At 30.4% G+C, this 14,263-nt stretch overlaps 1 protein-coding gene across 12 annotated transcripts in view; it reads right to left on the bottom strand.

Annotated features, from left to right (window-relative positions):
• LOC106882671 (inositol 1,4,5-trisphosphate-gated calcium channel ITPR1) overlaps positions 1-14,263 on the bottom strand; it is a 312,035-nt gene that overhangs the window by 178,023 nt on the left and 119,749 nt on the right. For all 12 annotated transcript variants that reach the window (XM_089347463.1, XM_089347470.1, XM_089347460.1 and 9 more), the window contains exon 5: positions 8,288-8,446. In XM_089347463.1, the coding sequence (XP_089203589.1) occupies positions 8,288-8,446 (159 nt within the window). The remainder of the gene's footprint in view (positions 1-8,287; positions 8,447-14,263) is intronic.

Genomic DNA, 14,263 nt, shown 5'->3' with positions numbered 1-14,263 from the left:
ATATAATGACTTTTCATAGCTTGAATGGGGAAGAGAGTCAGTGTATGCATCCAAGCAGACCTTGTCAGATTGGTAACATCAATATAGTTAATGATCAGCTAGAACTTTTGTTAGTTGATGTTAGCAAGAAATGAGGGCAGGAAGGGAATTTCTGAGCAATATAGTTCTGAAGGGAGAGGGGGGGGGGGAGAAATGGGAAAAGTGTAACATTTCTCCACACTACTTTGGATCTTGGGTATTAATCCATGCCTGGTAGATTTGGATTCAGCAACAAACTGAAGTGAATTCAATATACATTACTCTGGGATAGGATTGAACCAACAAATCTCTACAAGAACTCATATGGTTTCAATGATGTTATTTTCAATTGTCAACTTAAGTGCTTACAAATGGAAATGAAACTAAGCTGGTTGAAATCAAAAGATTAATGTTCCCTCATTGATTGTTTTGTAAAAGTTTAAGAATCTGCTTGAAATATTTTATTTTGTTAAATCACTCAGAGTTGTGCTAAAACCCCAGAAAAGTTCCTCTGTGAATGTCATTTACATGTGACCACATTAATACTATTTGATAGAAAAAACAATGTCTTTGTTTACATCTTTTGGTCAGCAAAAGATCCATAGTACCAGCACCTTCACTTTCAATGTGTGAGAACCAGTGAAACTAAAATACTTTACTTAAAATAAGAGTTGGTGACAGGAGGAGCATCTGGCTAAAGAAATTCTGCCTCAGCAAGTTTTGCCTAACCCGTACCAGTATGGATAAACTAGCATAAAAATGATGAAGTAATGTTCAGTTTCTGTTCTGAATTGTAATATTTTTACTTTATTTACATGACTAATTCTTGTAGGTAAGTAATGAAAGAAAAATTACCATTTTCTCCTTCTTTAGGCTTACTAAATTTCAACAACAACAATTAATAAATATCACTAAATAGACATCATTACATATCAAATATCTTTGTTGATTGACTATTTCTTATAACTTTATAAAAAGTTTATAAATTTTAAATTCAATCTTCAAAAAGGATTTTCTCCTGTTCTTGTTAAATAAATCTGTTCAAGAGATGCAATTCATCAAATGCCTTATCCTAAGGTGAATGACAGCATGCTTGTTTACAATACATCTTGTGTTACAACAGAAATTTTTGCCCTAAATGATCCAATATGTAAACCTACCCAAATGAGCTAACTGCTTTAATATATGCACTTGTGTGAATGCATTAATTACATTAATATTTCCACTCTATACTGAAGTAATTACTACATATCTGAGGAAAATTATTCTAAACTCTATTGAATGTAATTGTTGTTGGCACTCCGTTGAGGGTTCCAGTTGATGCGATCAATGGAACAGCCTGCTCGTGAAATTAACGTGCAAGTGGCTGAGCACTCCACAGACACGTGTACCCTTAACGTAGTTCTCGGAGATATTCGGCATGACACAGTGTGACAAGGCTGACCCTTTGAATTACAGGCACAACAGAAACAGGAAGTAAGAGTGAGAGAAAGTTGTGGTGAAAGAGTACAGCAGGGTTCGCCACCATCCCCTGCCGAAGCCTCGTGGAGCTTTAGGTGTTTTCGCTCAATAAACACTCACAACGCCAGGTCTGAGAATTGAAACCACGATCCTATGACCGCGAGTGCGCTGCCCTAACCACTGGGCCATTGCGCCTCCACTTTGAATGTAATAGGCACTGTATAACTGAACATTAAAAAAGAGCATAAATTAAACAAAAAGCAATGGCATTATAATGAGCAGTAGCAAACAATTTTTTTACTGTTACAGTAATGTAGAAAAAGTGTTTAAGAAAATGCACTTCTCCATTAGAGTTAGTTTCTTGAATAAACTTTACACAACGATATTATAAATATTTATTTACAATCCAAGTCTTCTTCAAATTACATTTCACCTTCTTATACAGTATAAACAGTTTCTTTTTTCCTTCCTGTTATTCCAGATTATGAAAAAAATATTGCTAGAAAGAGGTATCCACCATTTTCTCAGGCAACTTGTAAATAGGTGTGTTACACATATATATCCAGCAAATAATAATAATAATAATAATAATAATAATAATAATAATAATAATAATAATAACAATAATAATAATAATATAGCTCTATACGTTCTGTTTACTTTTATTCACAAGTGAAGCAAAAGACTATGAGAATTAATCTGATTAGCTTTTAGTGTCAATCTATGTTCTTTATCAGTTGTAAGCAAATTCAATATATAACCATTGTTAACAGAAGACAGTACTTAATCAGTCACTCATATTATTTTATCTCATACAGAAAAGCTACTGTACTTTAAGAGGCTGAACTAATGACATAACACAACAGCTGAAATAACACAATAATCAATAATCTGTTAAAATGTTAATATGGAAACTTTAATATATAAGAAACACCTTCAGTGTAATGCTTTACAAATAGAGATACTCCAAGGAAACAAGAAAGGATATATAAATATTTCTAAAAGAAATTCTAAAATAATGGATAAAGGAAGAAACTGTGTACCAAATCTAACTAAATCATATTACATCGTAAAATTACACAAATAGCCATTAGAATGAATAAAAATAGACAAGGCATTGGTTTGATGTTACTTTGTTAGATTTCATCATGCCAGACAGCATGCTTAATTCCTTTATGTCAAGCTTTTTCTTTACTGATGGTAAATAATACCTGTTGTTAATCTAAGTTGTTTGTATATTTTAAACCTTCATCACGGAGAGATGATTATTCATATAAACTGTTGAGCTGTAGAAGTATCCAGTGTTGTCTTAAAACGTGGGTACACTGGGACCCAATTCAGATCTATGTATGTTGTGGCTTGCAGCCAATAAATAAATACTATTGGATCCAGTGTATTGATTTGCTGGTAGCAGTGGTAGTGGGGGAAGGAGTTCATTATGCTTCTAAGATGGCCCTGGATGTACCACAGATTTTCTCCTGTGTAATGTATGTAGAACAAGTCAAACAGGAAGAATTACACCCTCTCCAAACTACATCCACAAGAGAAATAAATTCAACATACAAACCAACAAAGCTACTGTCATCTCTGCAGTGCTGTTGTTTTTGTAGTTGTTTGTCCTTGAGTCAATCCTGACCAAGCAACCCAATGATCAAAGCTGTTTCCATATTTTGTAAAATTGTTTGTTAGATATAAATTATGTAAGTCTACATTATTCAACGTGACTTTTCATTGGTTTCCTTTTTAATATGCTAGAGTGTGATTTGATAAACATTCACAACTATTTCTGCTCACATTAGTTCATTGTGTTGTGCTAGTGTTTGTAGATATTGTACTGCTGCTGTTGTTATTGCTTAATCTCAAGTCAACCAAAATCAAGCTGAATTATGATCAAAGGCATCCCAGCAGTGACTGACTTTACTTCTCCTTATACACAGTATAAGACATAATTCAATGTGTCCTATTTTTAAGATGATACACAGTATAAGACATAATTCAATGTGTCCTATTTTTAAGATGATACACAGTATAAGACATAATTCAATGTGTCCTATTTTTAAGATGATACACAGTATCAGACATAATTCAATGTGTCCTATTTTTAAGATGATACACAGTATAAGACATAATTCAATGTGTCCTATTTTTAAGATGATAGAGTGCAATATGAGGGAGGTTTGGCTGCATAGAGGCTCTCTCATTGACTTGACAATGTTGTTGTTAGTTACAGTAGTGACTTGTTTCTACTCTGCAGTGCCTATTTACAGCTGAGTGACTGGGCCATTTGATGGCGAAAATCTTGGTTATAAACAGGTTACAGTACTTGAGTTGGTTACATGTTCTAACATTAAAAGTCCAACATTTTTATGTGAAGATGATAAACAGAATGAAACTTATATGATTATTACTATTACATTACTAATTCCAGCAGACAAACACTTCTGTTCTTTCATGAATGGGATTTTAAAATCAGAGATTGAATATTCATTAAACACTTCCACAATCACATATCTATAGAAGATAGAAATATCTTGGTTTCATTTAATGTTATTTTAAGAATATTTAAAGATTTAACCTGTATTCCAGATGTTGTGGTAAACATCTCAGAATGAAAGAGGTGCAAAGATCTTTCAGCTGAAAGTCATAAATTCTATCAGAAACTGAAAAGCTAAATTCCTAGAAAACTAAACTTCAGATCTTTGCTGAAAAAAACATGCTTCTTACGAAAAAGATACCTTTCCTTACTTAGAAGTGAGATTTACAGTAGGTTGTATATCTATTTGAGTGATTTGGTACCAAAACCAAAGATTTCCTTCTTTTTTTTTTTTTTTAATTGTTTGTTCTGTCTGTGTGTGTGTCTCTCTCTCTCTCTCACTCACACTCACACACACACACACACAATATGTGTTCTACATGTTTCTGTTTACCGTCTTGAATGTTACAACAATTAAACAATATAACACCAGAACTATTTTACTAACACAATTACTAAAACTATCTGCAATTATAATATTGTCCTTATTCTACTATTTATTCAATTAATGTTAATATGAGGCAGGCAAGGGAGTGAGTATGATTTGTATCAACATCACTCCAAACATCAGATAGTTTCTGTGTCAATACCATTAATGTGTGACCATTATTTGCATCTTCCTCTGACTTTGCCAAAGTCAATTGTAATTTGCAAAAGCAAATAACAATTACCTACATTATCACATTTATGATTAAAATATTTCTAAGCTTATTTAAGAACCATATTATCTGTCAAGTGTTTACTGAATATCTAATGAATTATGTTAGTTCATTTAGGATGCAGCTGGTCTTTAATTTTAATGATGAAATAGTCTAAAAGTAACCAGGCATATTAAGTACCTCACATAATTAATGTAGGGTCAAACTTCAAGCTTTGCTTTTCAGTTAATCAATATAACTTGCATTTTTGAATATTTTACAAATGCATTTCAGATGTTTCTATAAATACATTGGAGAAAATATAGTAATAAACAACATTAAAATGTGACCAAAAGTTGTTAATAATTACCAAAGATTACTAAGTTTTGCAGTGAATGCCCATTTTGTTAGTGGATGAAATGTTTCAAATGATTTTTGCTAGGGTACTTTGTTCTCAGAAAGTAATAGCTAAGTTTGTCAAAACTGTTTGAAAATCATTCACAATCTATTTAAGCTCCCAATCTAATTTACTCTGAGGATATGGTTAGCTTTCAGAATATGGGATACAGAAGATCCCTCAATACAAATGAAATTTCATAACAAAAAGAAGTAAGAATCTTGCTTAATGATTTTGATGAAAACAAATTTTAAGCAAATTTTAAAATAAAATGCGGCTATCATCACATCATCTTTATCATCGATAGCTTGTGTTGGACATGATGACAGAGATATACTTAGGCATACATGCATACAGACATACATACATATATATGTATGTATACATACACATATATATACATACATGTATGCAGATATATGCATACATATATACATGCACTATCATATATATATATATATATATATATATATATATATATAAATCAAAAACTCTCTTTTTACTGAGCATCTAACTAATACGTTCCATGTGCACATCCTCTTGTTTTTTAGTTTTTCAATTTGACTATATATATATATATATATATATGCACATATACATGCATATACACACACACACACACATATATATATATATATATATAAATAAATATATATGTATATATACACACACACACACACACACACACACACACACACATATATATATATATATATGTATATATATATATATAAATAAATATATATGTATATATATATATATATATATGTATATACACATATATGTATATACACACATATATATGTATATGTATATATATACATATATATATATATATATAGTTTTAGGGAAAATAACCAATTTTCAAGAACTCATCGATGAAAATCCACTATCACATATAGAAAAATTAATAATTAAAAGCACAATAAATGAGTATAATATAAAGTAAAGTAAATATCATAAGATAAATATAATAAAAAGATTACACGTATTTCATAACCAATTTTCAAATAGAAAAGAAATTTAAATCGATTAAAATCAATTGAAATTATCGAAAATAAGTTCTATTCAAAAATATAGCTACTCGTCAGATCGTAAGTAGAACAATAATTAGATATATATCTCAACCAACAATAAGTACCAAATGAATTAATATGAAATACTTATTATATAAAGATAGAAAAATTATTTAAAAAATATCATAATATCAAAATAATAACCATTCAATAATCATCCCTTCATCCATAATAATAACATGTATATTATATACAAAAAACATCTTACCTAAATTATCATTGTTTTAAATTATCATTGTTTTAAATACAAGTTGAACGAAGTTTAAGTTTAAAATAATAATGAAGATAAAATTAGTACATATTTAACCGGTGTAATAGTTAAAGCTATACTATTTAAAGCTAAAGACGTTTATTTAATTATGATTAAAGATCAATTGAATAATAGAAAAATACAAGATTATTTATTTCTACGAACGTAATAATAAAAAATATGAATGAAAAAATTATGAATGGAAAAAATTATGAATGAAAAAATTAGGAAAGAAAAAATTATTAAGAATAAAAGGTTAAACTTTATATATATATACAATGAATTACGGAAAAATTTGGATAAGTACTGTTTTCACTTTGCTAAAGATTTTCTACTATTTGAAAATAATATGTATTCTTGTTTTTATACTATTCAGTTGGTTCTTTATAGATTATTTTAATAGATAACTTATTTAACACTATATTATTTAGAAGTTATAGTTTCATTTCAACATAATATTAGAACTTCGATTGGAATAGTGTTGATATATTTTCGATTATTTTTGATTAATATTATTTGATTAATTATTAATCTTTATAGTTTATAATATCGTTAAAGTTTTTTTAAAATCAAAACTTTGTATATATATATAAAGTTTAACCTTTTATTCTTAATAATTTTTTCTTTCCTAATTTTTTCATTCATAATTTTTTCCATTCATAATTTTTTCATTCATATTTTTTATTATTACGTTCGTAGAAATAAATAATCTTGTATTTTTCTATTATTCAATTGATCTTTAATCATAATTAAATAAACGTCTTTAGCTTTAAATAGTATAGCTTTAACTATTACACCGGTTAAATATGTACTAATTTTATCTTCATTATTATTTTAAACTTAAACTTCGTTCAACTTATATTTAAAACAATGATAATTTAAAACAATGATAATTTAAAACAATGATAATTTAGGTAAGATGTTTTTTGTATATAATATACATGTTATTATTATGGATGAAGGGATGATTATTGAATGGTTATTATTTTGATATTATGATATTTTTTAAATAATTTTTCTATCTTTATATAATAAGTATTTCATATTAATTCATTTGGTACTTATTGTTGGTTGAGATATATATCTAATTATTGTTCTACTTACGATCTGACGAGTAGCTATATTTTTGAATAGAACTTATTTTCGATAATTTCAATTGATTTTAATCGATTTAAATTTCTTTTCTATTTGAAAATTGGTTATGAAACACGTGTAATCTTTTTATTATATTTATCTTATGATATTTACTTTACTTTATATTATACTCATTTATTGTGCTTTTAATTATTAATTTTTCTATATGTGATAGTGGATTTTCATCGATGAGTTCTTGAAAATTGGTTATTTTCCCTAAAACTATATATATTTTATATATACTTTATCTATAAGGCTCAATTTAATTTTAATTTTTTATAAATTGATTTTAATTGAGTTTTTTACCTGTAATTTTGGATTTTGTCCCTAAAAATATATATATATATATATATATATATATATATATATGGGAGAATTTACGAAAAAAACAACAGACAAAGACAAGTGGTGTAAACAACAAATGGATGTATAAATATATATATATACATACATATATATATATATGTATACACACACATATATGTATACATAAAATTAAGAACTTTTATAAATAAAAACACCACTGTTTCAAAACAACATAGTAAGAATAAAAAATAAACCATTTTATAGTAAAATGCAGAGAAGCTATAAAAACACTACTCTAATCATTTTGAAAATGTATGAATATTTACACCTGTGTAATCAAAGCAATGAGAGAATGAAAAGGTAGGTTTTTAAAATAAGAATTATATATGACTTACAAAGCAACTTTCTATATTATTTGCAATTATAAAACGCTCCTAAAAATACTTTAAATATTTAAAATTCTCTTTGACTTACACTGTCACCAGGTGTTCGTAGTTTATAGTAAGCAACAATGTAGAACCAAGATCCTTCATTTCCAGCACTGTCTAAAGTCACACGCATGGCGTTTTTCTCCAGCAAAGCAGGTAACCGTTTATTCACAGTTAGATATTTATTGCTCTTCAAATGTAGAAGCTAAAAGAAAAAAAAAATTCAAAATTTGAATATCTCAAATGTTAGATACAAATGTAAAATACAACTTCAATATTTTAAAATTAAAATCAACTTCTTTTACAATATAGAAATGACACATAATTTTAAGAACAAACAAGAATCAATTTTGAAATCCAGATTGATTCTTGACATATTAAATTAATGTCTCACCTCAATCTAAACACTGGAATATTAAGCAAATTTTAATCTTTGTAATTGAATGACACAAAGCGTGTAATCTTTAAACTTAATATCACACATTTCATTTCGCACTTGAATTAAAGGAACTCATGAGTTATTGGATGATATTTATGGAAAAGAGTAATATAAAATGTAGAATAAATTTAAGAGAGAATGCTCTTAAAATAGTGGGAAATAAAAGAAATTCAATATAAGCCTGAGACTCAGTTTTCATACAGTTCAACAATGAGTTAAGATGAGAGAAGATTAAGATATAGAAATAAAAGATCAGATTCAGCGAAAGGTAAAAGAAAAAAAACAATGTAAACTATTTATAATAGACATTGTTTATCCAGATAATATGAAGCTTACGTCAACCCAAACAAAGCAGTAAGAAGGAAAATTTTTAACAGTTAGCTGATGTAGAACCCCTTGATGTGCATGGTTATGCAGTAACCATAAAAGGTTGAAGATATAAAAGAAGTTTCCAGTTATATCAGACCTTAAGAGTGTCTGACAATGAGCAGTGTGTGATTGACCTTCATTCTATCAACTTTGGTGTGTTGAAGCTTCAGCTACATCCCCCCCTCTCTCTCTCTTGCTCATGCATTAGGCTTTACATAAATAACATACCTACCCCAATTTTGGCGGAAATAATAACACCCTTCACTCTCTCTAACAATCTTTCATACATGTATCATCTACTACAGCCTAAAACACATCAAGTAAGATATGCATAACATCTGACAATCATCCTGCAGTAGAGGCATGACAAGCAATTTCAGTCAATACCAAAACACAGACAACTCATGAACAATATCAAGAAGAAACCTTTCAACAATGCATATATCAGAGGTCTATTCTTTCACTCTATAGACTTGTGCCACTGCCCCAATTTTTGGTGTAAAATACCTTGCTAAGGCTAATTATAGTGAATCTTGCAGAGCATATATGCTTTATTACAAGTAAATGTATGCACATACATCTATAAATAGGAGTTACCTTGAATAAGTTAGCTATTTTTGCTTTCACTTTAACAAAATTTATAATTCTTCCAAGCTTCTTTATTCTTTATGCATCATGTCTACAAGGTATCAACAATAATAGATCTCCATGCTAGAATCTGATAATTCATTATTTTTCTTGCAAAAGATACAGCAGTGGTTCCCATTGTCTTCTGTTGGTTTATTTACAGCTTACTATGCTAGTCTCCTGCTTTTCCAACTTTACCTTTGAAGTGCAGGGCTTATTTAATCCTTAGTCAAGGGGAATAATTCATAAGCCATGCCAGTACACTTATTTGACACGTCTAGAGACTAACCCGTCTCTGACTCCAGTATGCCTTAGTGATACAGGTATCTTCTGCAATCTGACTCATAAATAAAGCTCTTGATAGGCACTACCAACCTGGGCCAGAGCAGAATTGTGAGTAGTGGTGGCTCAGGGGTAAATGTATATTCCTCCAAAACCTTGCACTTCCAGCCTGGAACCTCATCCTCAGATGTAGTTTCATGTTTTGCCTGGGATAAAATCATCCTAATGCAACAGAAGCATTATATATTTAGAAATCTTTTGTATATCTGAATTAGGGAAAAACATTCTTGAGAAAGGAAATTTTAAAATTGTATTCAGTTATCTATGATTTTACCACGTTGATTAATTTGATGACAGTAACACAGCTTTGTACTTTCCATTCAGACATAATGTACGTAACACATAAAAATAAACCAAGGAAAGAATAATTAAAAAAAAATTTTCAGTTATGACTCTATTAACTTTTAATCACAGCTTACATTTTATTAAAATACAAAATGGAATAAACATACAAAATAATTAATGAATAATTAACAGAAGCAAATTTATAGTCTGTTCATTTTGAATGCTATCATAAAGTGTTAAATAAATGTTTACATGTTGGCTCACATAGCACACACCACACATGCCATAATATACATCATGTATTCTATCATAAACTTTCAGATCATTCATCACTATTCAATCATAAGAACTCATGAATATAAAATACTAAAAGAAACATTTCAATGGCTTGATTTTGCTTTTGTAGCCTGTTTCACACACACACACACACACACACACACAAACACACATGTACATTCTAACAACTGTATGTATAGTCTCATTCTTGTCATATAAAATCAATATCACCTATTACATTATGGACTTTCCAAGTATTTGGCTGCCAAGGAGAAAGCAAGTGAATGAAGGGTTCCAATGTCTCTAATACTACCACTAGGCTGCATTTCCACACCATCAATTCTTCTCTACCAAATAGCCAATAGTCAGGATACCTTAATGTTCTCTACCATACTTTAGTAGAAACTGCATTTGTTCACTTAAAATTACAAGTCCATCAGAGATCTCTTCTGCATTCCAGTTTGCAGCTTCCTGAAGGAAATTGTACTAATCAAAGACCAGAATGTAAATGATCCATCTTTTTCAAAAGAAAGCCTCAGTTCACATTGACTTTATTATAATATCATTAAATAGCAGTAGCTTCCCCAGACTTATCCTGTGAAGACTGGAAGATCTTGTGGTTGCTACATTACCACATTGTTTTGATAAATTAATCAAGGGAGAAAAATGTGGACTGAGAAGAAATGCTTGCAACAGAGAGAACTTTGCTTAATGCACTAAAGGACTTAATAAATTACATGAACAGAAACTGATACAACTGGCAAACATTATATAGATTTTCAATAGCTTTCACTTGGCTAACTATGAGATGATGTCTCAGCTTTCCAAAATATCTTCTGCAACCAAATATTTTATCTCTTCTTCTTCCAGAAATTTCAATCTTCTGCTATTGCTTCCAATGCCTTCCAGCAATATCCACTAGACATCAAGAAAGGAAAGCAATAAGTGTGAATAGTTATATGTGGATCTGAAGAATTATGCTTTGATATAGATACAATTACTAATTCTATATTGTAATGCATCATGTAAATTACAACCATATTGTGACTGTTATGTAGAAATCACCATCACTCGACTACAGTAACAAATTCAACAATCTTCTGCTACTCATTTCAGCTTTTGTAATTAAATGTGGTTCCCATGATTAGGTGGCTTGAATCCTTAGGCAGTATTTGAACTCAGAACACAAAGAAATAAACACCACAAGGCATCTTGTCCAACACTAAAAATTCTATCATCTACTTGCCCTGATCTGGTATTTTATTTATCAACTTTGAAAAGAATGAAAAAGTTGACTTTAGCAGAATTTGAACTCAAAACACGGAACATTTACTGCATGGTGTTTTATTTGACACTTTAATGATTTTCAGTCCCGTATGAGTAACTGACAAAAGATTGTATACACTGGAAACAATCATTGGTAGGCATGTTCCTCCGGGCAGCCATAGGCATAGAAAATCTGCAGTATAATAAACAAAAGGAATTTTTATTGTCTGAGGAGAGTCATTCTCTTTTAGTGCCTTATTATTTAACACACTCACCAGATGCTTGTGAAGGCAAGAACATGATATACATAGGTGAGACATCTAGAAGCATTGCAGAGAGACTAAATAAACATTTGAGACAATATGATGACAAAAAACAGTTCTCCATTCTCTACCAACATGCCAATGACCAACATGAAGGCACACTGGGTCAACTTGACATTCACATTTTATCCAAGCACCCGAAGGGCCCAGCATTCAGACAAATACAGGAGTATGTCCTCATAAATGAAACATCCCCAGTACTAAATAGGAAATATATGTAGAAGGTAGTCACACACCAATACCCATAGTTTAGATATACACAGGTAGAGTTGTTAATAGGCTGTTATGTAGACATATATATGTGTATATATATGTGTGTGTGTGTGTGAATAAATGGATATGTAAGTAAACATAGATAAATAGATAGATAGTTACATAAGTAATAAACACACGCACAAATGAAGACTGAAACACATGATCATATATATGCGCACACACACACTTCACACACACAAGGACACATATGAGGACATACATCCATATATAACAAACACACGTGCATAGTCACACAAACCCATACACATAGACACACTCAAACATGCACACACAAGGAAACAGAGGTGCACACACACATACACACATACATAAACACAAACATGAACACACAAACATGGATATGCAGAATACATGCATACATACATACATACACACACGCATACATATATATATATATATATTCATACACATACATGCATACACACATATACATACATATGCATACACATGCACACTGATGCACACAAGCAAACAAGCAAAAAGAATGCAGCTCTGATAACAAACAGAGTCAACGAGTATTGAAAAGGTTGCAAGACACAACAAAAATTTTAGAAAAGACAAATAACTAAATGAGTGGAAATTGAACTGGTGAGTGTGTTAAATAATAAGGCACTAAAAGAGAATGACTCTCCCCAATGAAATTTGCTTCAACACACAAATTTACATAAAGACTTTTGAAAACCAAATACAAAAATGAAATATGAATTTTTGTTTTACAACAAGTGTGTCTATATAGTTTATAGAATATACATGGATCAACATCTTTTTTATATCTGTTTTCCATGCTGACATGGGTTGGCTGAGTTACCACAGCCCATCATTTCTTATTGGAAACTACTGATCTTACTGGAAGCTATTGCTCTTAAAGTCTTTAAGAGTTTTAAAGAGTCTTAAAGACATGTCATTTGTTTTATTTTTTGAGGCTGGATGCACTTCCTAATGCCAACCACTAAATAGAGGGTAGTGGGTGCTTTTTCTTGTGGCACTCAGAATACTCAACAGTCTGAGGCATGAGCAGCCTAGACTGAATAACAAAAAGGTCAGATATGGCCAGCTGAGAGGGAATTGATAAGAATCTAAATGTAAGGAGTATTTAGTAGTCTGGGGTATGTACATTTGCTCATGTGACCTAAGAGGGGGATATGAGAAAGGGCCAAAATGAGTGAGAGAGTGGCAGGGGCAAGAGTATAATAGGAAAGGTTGGTGGGCAGGTATCAAAAGCAACAAGGAATCAGTGAATATTTATTAACAAATTTTATTCAACCAGCCAAGTTAAAAACGTATTTGCAAACTCCTCAATAATATTTGCTAAAATGAACAAGTTTTATAAATTTAATTTAATCATTCGTTCAATCTTTTAATTATCTTGTATTTTATTTTGTCTTTTTTTAGGTAAAATATAAATATTTCATTTTTCATTTGCTCTTTTTATATCTATTTCTTTCTCTGCTTACATGGGTAAGGCTGCTATAAATTAAACTAGGTGCAGGCAAATCTGTATGGTTAAGAAGCTTGCTTCCCAACCATGTAGTCTCAAGCTCAGTCCCACTATACAGCACCTTGGGTAAATGACTTCTACTATAGGCCTGGGCCAACGAAAGCATATGAATGGATTTGGTGTGTGTGCACCCATGTCTCAATATCACATGGTGGATGTAAATCATTTTTCTGTGAAATACATAACTGGCCATATGAAAATATTATGTTGCTTGGAAACAAGTGAAGGTTGGCAACAGGAAGAGTATCCGACTGTGGAAAATCTACCTCAAGTTGCATCTGACCCACGCAAACATAGAAAGCAGACACTAAAACAATGATG

The sequence above is a fragment of the Octopus bimaculoides genome, chromosome 2 (genome assembly GCF_046866305.1).
Source record: "Octopus bimaculoides isolate indiv1 chromosome 2, ASM4686630v1, whole genome shotgun sequence".
Taxonomy (NCBI): Eukaryota; Metazoa; Mollusca; class Cephalopoda; order Octopoda; family Octopodidae; genus Octopus; species Octopus bimaculoides.
Note: the sequence above shows the minus strand (reverse complement) of the source record. Positions and strands in the feature narration are given on the sequence as shown.